This window comes from Artemia sp. Qi Xiang Cuo, chromosome 15 (assembly GCF_049724085.1).
Source record: "Artemia sp. Qi Xiang Cuo chromosome 15, ASM4972408v1, whole genome shotgun sequence".
Taxonomy (NCBI): Eukaryota; Metazoa; Arthropoda; class Branchiopoda; order Anostraca; family Artemiidae; genus Artemia; species Artemia sp. Qi Xiang Cuo.
The window spans coordinates 44,239,407-44,252,332 of NC_142808.1; the positions used below are offsets into that span (position 1 = coordinate 44,239,407).

The window sequence follows — 12,926 nt, forward strand, 5'->3', positions numbered from 1 at the left end:
TATTTGGTTGATGAAGGTAAACTTCTAAAAATTACAGTTTATTGTTGAAATCGCTGATGACCATCAAGGATAAGTTTACAATAATACGATTATTTTAAATTTCTAAATAAAAAATCTAGGCTGAATTAGAAGAGAAAATGTAACCTCAAAACCAAGTATTCTGTTTAGCATTTAGTATCAATTCTTTCTAAAATTCCCCCCTGAAACGGTGATTTTTCTTTCTTTTGAAGGGTATTAGCACTTAAACCTGGACAGAATGCTTCGCAGTCGCTGACTCTTATTTCTCGACCGATTTGTGTAAATAGTAGTAATAATATATTGTTACCCTCTGTACATAAAACAGACGCACTGGCACCCATTTAGTATATTTCAAATATTATGAAGCACCACAACGCACCGAGGGGTGGCTACATTCCGCCAGCTGGTGTACATATGAGAACGTAACGTGTGCCACACAGTTCCGCTACGCTTGGCGCACTTCTGTCACGCCTGGCATGCGGCACCTGTTGTACGTGATTTCTGAAAGGGGGCACCCCTCGCCACGTGCTATGCACTTGATAAAGGACAAAATCTATCTGGACACATCCATTACGGTGATCAGTAAACCTAGACGGAACTTCAACCATTTCTCACAAATCACAAAGACACAAAACCGTCGGAAAATGTAAATATTAAATATTCAAAGAACAGTCGTATGATTTGCTTTTTATCACGGCCGAGAAGAAAAACGTAACTTGAAATTGAAGAAATATAAATTGCTCCTAAGCCAGGGGGGGGGGTGATCACCACGGTTGCTCCGTCGTATACGTCATTGGCGGATATAGGAACGATTTCGGAAGTCAAAATGAGTACCGCTTACTCATAGTTACCGTGCAAGTTATTAGTCACACGCGATTGAGCATTCCATCGATTTTTTACATTCTTTGCGGTCTAACTAATCTAACAAAGGGTACTTTAAGCTGTGAGAATATTTATAAAATTTTCCCGTGGGATCGACTGACCACACACTCAAATCCTACGGGCTTGACCAGTCAAGGAAGGAATATTAACTTAAGAGGCTGAATTTTGGAGATTGCCAACCTCGTGGTTTTGCCCATTTTTGTCCTGTCTAAATTGCCTCGTTGGATAGTTATTTGACCACGAAATGGAGATTGTTGACAATATTTGACAACAGGTGGACAGTTAGCTGGATCAGAAATTCTCATGTGAATAAAATTTTAAGACAATATTTTCCTAAAAATATCATATGCTGGCCAGCGATTAATCTCAGCTATAAAATGTTCTACTTGACAGGTGTAAGATAACAGCTGATGTAAAGTGGCACATAAAACCTTTCTATTATGCACATAAATTCAAAATAAAAGTTGACTTTTTGTGTAAGAATATCATAAGACTAGAGAAAGAAATCCTTCCGAAGCTTTCTCAACCTTACTTTGAGAACCCCTAAATTCCATTTTTCCTACCTCATCTCATAACTAAATTTCATTCTTATTGCACATACAATGGGGCTGGATTGATTCAAAATGACAGTTTGTGATATTTTCTTTTGGAATTATTTTTTTTTTCACGTATGTTTCAAAATTTTCCGGTAACCCCCCCCCCCTGGATATGACCTTGTCCACAATGCTTCGCGAATGGAATCACTTATTGAGAAGGGGTTTGAGAAGGGGACAGCCCCATCAAATACGAAATTTTTTTTGAAGTTTCAATATCGCTTTTTACTTTCATCTGGAAAAAAATGTTTTTTTTTTATTATTTTGCTATGCTTAGCTTGACAGATTTGACTTCGATAGCGGCAATTTTTCCACTTTCTTTTCTGTTTTCCTTGCTTAAAATAAAACGTCAAAAACTATGAACTTAGAGATAAATGGTTGTCAAAGTTCTTGCTCAAGTTGATGCATAGCATCCCCCCTGTAGATTACCCCCTTCTTACAGCAATAAACGACCTCGCTTGACTTGTTATGAAATCAACTTACTTCCGTTTAAACTTCCCAGTTGATTTTTCACATCAAATCAACGGGTTGGGCACTGAATGTCACAGGTGCACAAGAAATAGTTTCTTTTATACAGGCACAGAAACGGGGGGGGGGATTCACATCCGTCCCCAGAATCCCGAATTTTGTCTAGTGTGTTCTGTAATGGGACATATTTACCCTATAGTTCGCCTTTGTCGAGTTGTCCTCTGCGCAACCCCCCCCCCCCCCCCCAAAAATAAAAAAAATGAGTATGTGTCTGCTTATACACTTTCGGTTGTAGATTCAGCTTTAATCTCGGCTGTTCGAAACCGAAAAGCATTGCCTCCAAAGAAAAAGTGAACAGCAGCAGTTTGATGGCACGTAAAAATTCTGGGCCGAGTCCAGTATTTTTTTTTTTTTTTTTGGTAGCGGGACCGGGTAACCCCTCACTCTGAATGCGGTTTCAAGGAAATTACTAACTACAGAAGATATATTGTTTTTTGAATAAGGATAAGTCGAAAAGACAATATATCTAGTAAATTACACACCTCACAACCTAATAGAGCATATCCCAAAACGACATATAGTGCATCTAACTCAAAACCGTTGAAACCCACGTTAAAACAGGTGCGAACAGGGGGAGGTCCTAATATCGGTCTGAAGGACCCCCCTCCCATTTCAAATTTTTTATCCTATTGTCTTTGGATGTCTTTTACTCTCCTCTCTCCCTCTCCCTGGAACAAATAATTTCTTTAAATCTAGACAACCTTGGTGTACAAGAAGCAATTCAGTGTATGACCCCTTGTTTTGACTAAAAAGATACTGGAGAGAGCGACATATATATCACCGTGAGAAAATGGAAAATTTTTATGAATTAAAAGATTTTGAGTTTTATGTGAGGAAGGAAGAGGCCAATTTTCCAGGTTGATGTTCCCGTTGCTAATGAGAAAATGAGCCGTGTGAACGTAAGATATGTAAACATGCATGAGCCTGAACAATAAATAAGAAATTAATGTTAGGGGTTCATCATAGACTGCTTGCCATCAATGATCTTATAGTTGTCATTTGAGTGAATTTCAGGACCGTATTCAGAAGGAGGCCAGAGGGGTAAACCGGTTTGAACCCACCCTAAAAAAAATTGTCTGACTCACACAGTAACAAATATACATGTAAACGAATTTTTTGTCGCATCTTGTCAAGTTATTTTATACCCCCACCCCCCCCGAATAAAAGTTACAACCCATGTATATCTTATAGTAGTATGTGACATTCGACGCTAGTACCACGGGGGATGTCAAATATACTGTGTAAAATAGACTTGGCTTTTTTGGGAATGACCCATGGGCGGAGGGGGTTCAGCAGACTCTCCGGAAAGAATAAAATTTGGAAAATTTTACGTTTGTGCGAAACTGTTCAGATAGTTATTCAGGGAAGGGGGTTTGAAGTAATGAAGAAGGGTGGTATTTTTCCAGTGATGAGGAGGAGGTAGGGAACCAAAAAAGTTTGCTTTTACGCTCAATTTTATTCCTAGCATTTATCAAGATGTACCCTAAAGGATAACCGGAGTTATTGTTTAAATAACTCCGGGGAAACTAAATATAATAAGGATGATTTTTCAAATCGGTGAGGGATTAGAGAGCCAAAAAAGACATTTTTATATGCACAATTAAAAAATTGGGTCAAGAAATCCTTCGGACCGATACTGAAATTGGGGACTCTCCCAGTTATAAAAAATATTAATGTTTGGTATATTCATTTAAAAAACTAAAAGTCAACAGTAATGCTGAAAGAAGGAAGAAAGCGGCTAAAGACTAAACCACAAAGGAAACCATAAAAGTTAAAAGGCAAGAAATAAAATTAAAGCGTCCAACTAATATAAAACAGTCTAAAAGTGTGCTGAAAATATCTACCTGTGTGATCCGTAACTCCTAGCCAATCACTATTTTCAGCTCTGAAAAACAACCCCATGACAATATACAACTGTACCGGAAACCTGAAGTGAATATTACTCAAAATATATACTGTCAACAGTTTTAAATAAAATGGTAACGATTTTTTATATGCAATTTTTTTTTTGTCTCACGGCTTTAGGGGGGATTTTAAACTTAAAATTGTTTTTTTTTTGGGGGGGGGGATAACGGGACTTAGATTATGTTTTGACGGGAAGAGAATATTTTTTCGGCTTTGCGCAAAAGAGTTTATAAAACTGTTTTTTTTCTTTTATATTTGTCATCCGACAGGCTCTGCTGTTGGTGGTGGCGCCAATTACGGGGGAGGGGGAGGGGGGGCTCTTACTTCCTTTGAAAATACCCATTTTGGTATTTGTTGAAAAATACCATTATAATAAAATATCACTAGCGGTTTGATTAAGCCTATGCTACTCATAGTCATTATAATCACCGCCGATTCTTTAACGGAAAACATTCATACCAAACTGGGTAATTAAAAGGCTGTGTGTTGCACAACAATTTTTAAAGACCGTTGACAAATTGAAAAAAATGGGTTTTAGGTTTGTTGACTGTTAATAAGAAGCAATTGTAAACAAAAGATAGTTTTTTTTTTGTTTTGTTTTTTAGACATCCAATCTTCGATAGAAACAAAAAAAGTTCCTAATCAATGTCGAAATTTTGTACTCTCTCGATAGATATAAGGTTAATTCGTTTTTAAATATCAAAAGAGTCATCAGACAGATTGTGTCTTTCTGAAGGCCAATAATACGAAGATTTTGCCAAAAGATAGGATTCAGTTATATTGAATTTTTCTATGCTTAAAACTCAAGTTTTTTTCTTGCTTTTTTGTATTCTTGTATGTATATCTCTAATTTGTCCTGGAATAGTTGCGTCAATTCACTTAATTCTGGGAGGGGGGTAATAATTTTTTTTATAAATATAGGGGGTGCAATTCTTCAATGTTTTCAGTTAAAATACCATAAAAAGGCTTTTTCAATGAAAAAAGGAGTTTTTAATCGCCCCGCTCCCTCCCTCTACCCCTCCCTCATTGAATGCACCTGCCTGGAGACCATTCAAGACTTCTGGCGGGGCCTCCTTATCCCCGCAGGAACAACTGCACATTCAGAATTATATATATGCACTAATGACATGGAATTTGATTTAATTTCCTGTTATTTCTTTATTCTAGTTGAATGGAGGTGGAGATGTGGCGATGTTAGAATTAACCGGCGAGAATTTTATGCCAAATTTGAAAGTATGGTTTGGAGATGTAGAAGCCGAAACTATGTTCCGATGCGAAGAGTCGATGCTCTGCGTTGTACCTGATATCTCTGCTTTCCGGAATGGATGGCAATGGGTTCGACATCCGACTCAGGTATTCTTTTCCTTTACGTACAAAGCACACATAAGAAGCGGTCATCTATAAAAAAAATCGTGTTCGCGTGGCGCAGGTACCGACCTCCTCATTATCTGCCTTCTGCCGGGAATTACCCTGGGCTAATCCATAAAAAAAATCGTGTTCGCGTGGCCCAGGTACCGGCCTCCTCATTATCTGCCTTCGGCCGGGAATGAAATCCGTGGTTGGGGGCAAATCATCCGTGGTTTCCCGTACCCTCCCCCCAGAGTTCTCCAGCTACCCATCTGGAGCTGTTTCGACTCTGGCTGAACTTGCAGAATCACACCACTGACCCCCGACACGAGGACTCGAACTCCTGCCCTTACGGACACAAGATTGCGAGGCTAGCGTGCCACTCGGCTAGTACGCCTCAACTTTAGAGAAGTTGACCTTTCTAAAAAACGGTAGGCGATATATTGATTGCGGTCATTCAAAAGGTGGTATGTCACAATTGGCGGTTTTGACCTCTTACGCTCGGGGAAAAATCTTGATTAGTACCCTCCCGCCTGTCTCCTAAAAAATTTTCAGGCCAAATTTAAGCAAAATTTTCATTTATTAACAATTTTTTTTATTTATATAAATCTGACTTTCCTTACTTCCAATGGGAAAAGATATGGGGAAAATGAAAATTTCTGGTTCAATTTGCTTATTCTTACTGCCAACTACGCCCTCTACTTTTTTTTAGTAAAATAAATTTTCAATAATTACGAAATGATTATGGATGTTAGATTATTTATTTGAAATTATGCGCCCCCTAAAATTTCTGCGCCCGGGGCAAGTACCCCCTACGTCCCCCCTAAAACCGCCCCTGTATGTTACTCAATATACATTTTACATGAGAAAAGACTGTAAAGCCAATTTTTACGAAAAAATTTTATATGAAAAAAAAAAAAAAAAATTTGCCAGACTATTATCTTTGTTTTTTTGAGAGCCTTCTTTGAACACATCTTTTGAAAACTTTTGTATTAACTTAAGAAAAAAATTGAGGGTTGACTTCCTCTAGTTTCATACAGAAAAAATATTCTTGAGTTACACAATATTCGTTAATTGAATCAATAAGCCTTTTCAATTGCCGTTGCATTCCCACAGTTTTTTTTTACGCCATTGTTTTACTTTCAATGCTGGTGTCATTCAAGACGGTTGTTGTTGTTTAAAGACCAAAGACCAATTCTCTTGGTTGTTGCTCTTAGGGAGCATAAATTCCCCAACTGCCTATAAAGATCGAATTTTTTTTGACTCAATGAATCGTTTGGCGAAGCAACTGAAGTAGCTCAAGTAGGCGAATAAATTGCTATTACAAGCATATGTTGCTCTTATGTGTTTTTTTCTGATTGAATAAAAACTATTAGCTTTGTTTCCCATGTTAAGTAACTGTTACAAGCTGAGAGACTTTTTTCTAGTATGTTTGAACATCTAAATTAAATTATTTATCTTTTTCAGAAGTAAGTGGCAGGCAGTGTTTACACGTATATTAAAGAGACTAGAAAAGTGAAGTTGAAACCTATTAATTACGTCTGTGAATTGGTGCCAAAGTATTGCCAATGGGTGCCAAAATGGGTGCCAGGCTTAAGTCAGCTTTTGCAGACAATAAGGCTTGTAAAGGGGTTCTCAGGAGTAGAGCCGGGTTCAAAGCCATACTCCTTATTCTTCTAAAAAACACTTTTTTTGGTATGTTTACTTACATTTTCTCTAGGGGGGGGGGGATAGTTCCAATTCACGAAAATGCAGAAGGAGTGGGCACAAATGAATTTTTGAAAAAAATAGGGCAGGGAGTTGCAATTTTGTCATTTAAAAAAAAAAAAAAAAAAAAAACTTCAGTGAAAATACTCAAACAAGGTATTTTTCAAAATTTAGACGAGGTACCGTACCAAATGTTTGTCCGTCTCTTACGTAAATTTAGACGAGGTGCCATACCAACTGTTTGTCCGTCTCTTTCGTTTTCTCTGTCAGTTTAGTTGTTGTAATTTTCTCCTTTTTTTCTTAAGTGATGCATCTTGTTTTGTGTTAATTTAGCGGGTTTTTCAATAAATTAGTATTACTATAGAAGACATTTATAGTATATTTTATTTTATATATTGACTAATAGCACTTCTTTTTTTATCATAGGTACCAGTTTCACTTGTAAGAAACGACGGTGTAATATATGCGACAAAACTGACATTTACCTATACACCTGAGCCAGGTGCTCGGCCGCACTGTCAACAGGCCGATGAAATACTTAGAAACTCATCGAACGGTATGCAGGGAGGACATATGCAGGGTTACGACCAACATACGCATATGATGTGAACCCAGCCTAATGTTTAGTATATACTGTGATTCAAGAGGTGTGAACTGACATGCACAATGTGTTTTGTTTTAGTCGATTGATAAATACTCAGTTTTTGAGTTTGTAGATTTAGTGCCTTTTCGGTACGGTTTTAGTTTTCACGGATTTGGCGAAAATAAAATTTTGTTGTGCGTCTGTGGGAGTTTTGCTTGTTGATACGGATTTTTATGTGATTTTGAATAAGTTTGTATACTTATATTCCAGGTTCTTTTTTTTATTTTAGTGAGTATGCACAATTTTAATCATTATCCACAACGATGCTAGAAACTTTTGCAAAATATTTAAATGGCGAAAGCGTGCTATTAAAACTTTGATTTTAAATACATAAACGTTTTTGAAGATACTGAAGATTCTGCCTTTTTTCAAATTTAATTTAAATTTATATTAGTCGTCACATTACAAACCACGAAGTTTTTTTTTTTTTAATTATATTGTCCCCTTTTCACTGGCTAAGTTGGTTGTTGCACTATGGTCATAAATCTCATTACATTAGTCATTAAAACTTACAGTTTGAATTTGGTGCTTATATGAGTGCTTTCATCTTTTTCTATTTTATTTTATACTTTGTTTTAATTGGTATTCTATAGGTCTGATTTGTACTTAACTTCTTTCTACGGATTTGGCTTGATTTTTTATTGCTTTTTTTTTCATTCCAGTGTTAATATCTGTACCAATTTGTAAAAAGAAGTTTTACGGTGTAATGTGCAATTTATTTAATAAAGGTAATTTCTTGTACTTAATTTTCTTAATTATACAAACAGGACCAGGGTTGCCACTAGGGCCAGGTCCTAAAGTGCTATAATTGCCTAAATTTGCGTGCTTCGCAGAGATCTTCGGGGCTAGAGTAAAATATTAACCATAATAGTGCTAAAATAGCTCTTTCGTGTTACAGGTGGGAACCTTGAGCACGTGCTACACAAAATTAAATAGTGCTAAAATAGCAGTTTCGTGCTACAGGTGGCAACGCTGAACAGGACTTGCATTGCATTGTGCTACAGATTTCATTTCGAAAGATTATGCAGAAGATTTCACAGCTGCCGCTGACATACTGGGGCGGTTACACCCAGAAATTTCTTATAAACGTCCATCATGGTTACAGCTAGACCCCGGCGCCGCGCCGCCGGTAAGATGTCGGCGGCGCGCCGCCGGCGTGATCAATGTTGACCGCAAACATTAATGTTTTCATCAGTCTTTCTCAAATCACAGCTTAAATTTACAACAGATTTCGCTGGCTGGAAACTGGTCTTCTTCGTTATTCATCAAGAGAAGTAGAAATCTGGTAGAAACGAAATGGCTGAGGCGTTTCAGAACCCTTATATAATACGAGTAGTTGAAGTATCAATTTGCTATGTATTCTTAACATAAATAATTATCAAAATCAGTAGTTTTTTTCATCGAGCAATACTGCATACAAAACTTCAAATACCGTATTACAAAATTCGTCAGTTATGTCGGTAAAAACTTTGAATATAACTTTGAACTTAGAAGCTTAATTTATTCATAATGCCCTTGGCCTGTTTTTGTTTTGGCACATTTAAAACGGTTGAAATGGGCGACTTTGATGTTGATTTTTTTTTTTGCTCTTTTGGATTCCTAAAAAGCCTTCCTGTATTAAAAAGTGGTTTTTAATAACAATTTAAAAAAAATGCATTTTAAAGTTTTTTTTGGCTTCTTTATAGAATATATGTCATGTAGGCTAAGGCTGAACTGCTGCTTTTTTATTGCTTTTGGCTGCTCTTTTGGATATTATTCATTTTTTCTTTTGGGGATGCATTCCAAATTATAAACTGATAAATACCTATTATCAGTCAAATTATAAACTGCATCTAAAAGGAGCAAATTTATCAAATTGAAAAATACATGATGAACACTTCACATGAGAACACTTCAATCACAATGAAACAAAAAACACTTAATGGTTTATTCGGTATGAAGAAAAATGAAGTGCCAGCTATTTTCTTCGGTAAAAAATGAAAAGCTCATCCGTTTTGAATTTAATTAAATGAAATAATATGCAGACTGAAGTAGCTCCAGGAAGATGTTGAAATTTTCATCCTAGTTCGTCACTTTTAATCCAAGCAAAATGTTAGGACACTTAGTATCAGTTATCGAGTTTAAACTTTGATTTCCAAATGCTCACAAAAATTACCAAATTTAAGAAACTCGCAACAATAAGTCACATGTGGTCAAAATACTCAAAGACTCCTCTTTGATCCCCACCCAGGCTCAAAGCTTCTGCTATGGTCATATCCATGGAAATCTCCAAAGAGCTTCTTTTTAAAATAGCTTTCAAGCGTAGTTAGGGGTAAATAGCCTTTTTTGCTTTTCTTCAAAGCTTTGAAAAAAGTGTTATAATATTCCAAATGTTACATTTGTTATATTTATGCATATTTTTGGTAATCATTTGTGGGGTGATCGAATTTTTTAAGCCACTGTAGATACGTAAGAACGTTGCAACATCTAGTACCCTGAGGTCATAAGACTGTCAACGACTCCTCCTTGAACCTCCCAAATTGAAAGCTTTTATTATGGCCTGGCCTTTTAATGTAACTTGGGCACTGGACCAAGGGCGCCATTGTCACTCGAGCGCAACGTTAGGTGTGGATGTCGATATCGCTTTCGTCACGCCAATTCGTTTTAATGTGAATCTGCCTGGTACTTATGAATGAATGTTTTCAAAGTAGTTTTCAAAGTTTCACCAATAAGAAAAAAAACGGGTTGGACGCATATGTCCCTTTCCCTTTGGACGACAAAACCATGCGAGTGCTGTATCAAGTATAACTCACGAAAATCTTGTTAAATTTCGTCAAATTTTCAACTTTTTGTAATCCCTGCTTTTAATAAAAAAACAACAACAAGGTAATACACTTAAATATAATAACTTCCTATGCCCCCCCCTCTGGATACCGTCTTGATAGGATACCGTCTCTGCTTCAGATAAAAAAAATAATTAACTTATTGGCACCCCTGTATAAAAAAAAAATCGAGGTATTATCATTTAAATATGATAGCTCACTACCCCCCCCCCCCCTGGATACCACCTTGATAGGATGCCGCCTCTGCTTTAAATTTAAAAAAATAACTTTTTGGGATCCCTGCTTTCAATAAAAAAAAAATTCGAGATATTATCATTTAAATGTAACACCTCCCTACCCCCCTCCTCTGGAGACCATCTTGATAGGATACTGTCTCAACTTTCATTATAAAAATAATTTAGTTAATAATTAAATATGTCACTGTATTGTTCAAACAAACACGCAGATTAACGTCAAACAGATTAATGTTCCTTGAAAAAAAATTGAGGGTATGAGTAAAGGGGTACAAAGACAACAACAAAAATTTCGAAATTATTCAGAAATACCTCAAATGATTGGAAAACTGAGTCATAGATTCGCCGTGGCATTCAATAAGATCCAAAGAATCTAATTAAAAGGGAGCACACACAAAAGCCAAATTAGGCCAGTAGCCTATGAGAAATCGCAAATACCCAAGACAATGAGCAAGTCCCAATGGGGGGCCCTGGGTCTATCAAAATATTTCAATGGTTTCCCAGGGAAATTGATATCATTTTCTTCTGTCTCTACTTTAAATGAAAAAATAATTATCTTTTTGGCATCCCTGTTTTCAATAAAAAAAAGAGTTATTATCATTTAAAAATGATAGCCCTCTACCCCCCCCCTATAGGCAGTAATTTACAATTTATTTATGAATCATTTTTTTGGGGTAACTTCCGGTTCAATCTTAAATTCCCCAACCTTGTACATAGCGTGGTCTATAGCTAAATTTTGTCTCAATAGGTTTTTTTTTGGGGGGGGGGGGTAAAAATGTTTCAGAAAGAAATTGTATTTTCTATCCGGCGTTCAACAATTGAGTAGTAAACATTAAGAAAATCCTATCTAAAAACAGCAAACAAAAAATCTGCAAACTTACAATTCAGCTGTAGAAACGATCTGTCGCCTGTCAATTTCAAAATCCAACTGAAGGCTGAAGCTGTATAGTAGTGAATGCGTTCTATAATTCTATTCAACTTGAAAAAAAAAATTCTTGACTACGAATGATGTAAGAAATAGCGATTGGGAAACTGCATTCGAAATGATTTAAACTCATTTCATAAAGACGATACTTTTTTTTGTCAACATATGAAGAGCTGTGTATATTGCAATATCTGCCATTGCATATTGCATCTGTCTGGTTTTTATGCAAAGTAACAAAAGGGACGAAAATTAATGAACAAGAGAATAGTGAAGAATTATGGTATGCAAAGTAATATTTGGCAGGGAAAGTCACTGGTGATAAATCACTAGGTGATAAATAGCGTGATTTTCGGGGAACCAAATTTTTTTCGGGGTGACGCATAGATTTTCGGGGAAATACCCAAAAATTCAGGGATAGTGCAAACCCTGCTTGATTTCTAATAAGAAAAATCGAAATACTAAACCACACGAGAAGGAAAAGCTCGGACTTTGCGGTTGACGCAATAAAGAATTGCCGCAAAATTAATTTGAAGTCGACCGAACGCCACCACCTCTGCCGGCGGCGGCGCGCCTGCGTCATGCCGGCGGCGTTACGACACTTCGGTGGTGTTTGACCGGGCCTCTCTTTGGCGGCGTTCGGTCGATCCGCCGGCGCGGCGCCGGGGTCTAGTTACAGCAATAGCTGCAATCAATTAGAGCGATCTACAGCCAATAGCAATCGAAAGTTTAAAAATGTATTTCCAAGAAAACTCTACAGAGAAAAACTCTTGATTCAAAGTTGATTCGGAAATGATAACTAATGTATAGGTTCATCTTGATAGTAAAACTTTATTGTGAAAACCAAATTTCGGGGATTTTGAAAAATAGTTCTCAAAAACGGAGGGGAGGGTCGATATGAAAATTGCAACATTAGAATCAGCATGGTTGATCCTATCTATGTTCTCTTTCTAAATTTGTCTTGATAATCCCATCGTACAGTGGCATATGGCACCAAAAATGTCTTGTTTTATTGCCTTTCTGAATTTGAAAGGCTGAGAAGCATAGCAAGGACAACATTGTAATACCCATAGTCAAGGTCATACTATGGGTATTACATACCCCCCCCCCCCCGAAAGTTTCTCTGACTCGTAAAACGTAACACAATGGATATTAACAATTTTTTATGCGATTTTGAGTTTTTTTCTTGTGTAACCCTCCCCCCCCCCAAACGAAAAAGAAATCCTCAAGTAAACCCCCCCACCCCCCACCAAAAAAAATATACTGGTCTTATGTCCGGTGAAAGACTATTGAGAGCCGTTTAGATTAGTCTTTTATTTTCTGTGG

The 12,926-nt window shown here is 36.9% G+C and overlaps 1 protein-coding gene across 7 annotated transcripts in view; it reads left to right on the forward strand.

Moving 5' to 3' along the window:
* Positions 1-8,364, forward strand: part of Su(H) (recombining binding protein suppressor of hairless) — a 123,650-nt gene extending 115,286 nt beyond the window's left edge. For all 7 annotated transcript variants that reach the window (XM_089101800.1, XM_089101804.1, XM_089101806.1 and 4 more), the window contains 2 exons: positions 5,094-5,279; positions 7,407-8,364. In XM_089101800.1, the coding sequence (XP_088957926.1) occupies positions 5,094-5,279; positions 7,407-7,589 (369 nt within the window). In that variant the 3' untranslated portion in view covers positions 7,590-8,364. The remainder of the gene's footprint in view (positions 1-5,093; positions 5,280-7,406) is intronic.
* The last annotated feature ends 4,562 nt before the right edge of the window (positions 8,365-12,926 follow it).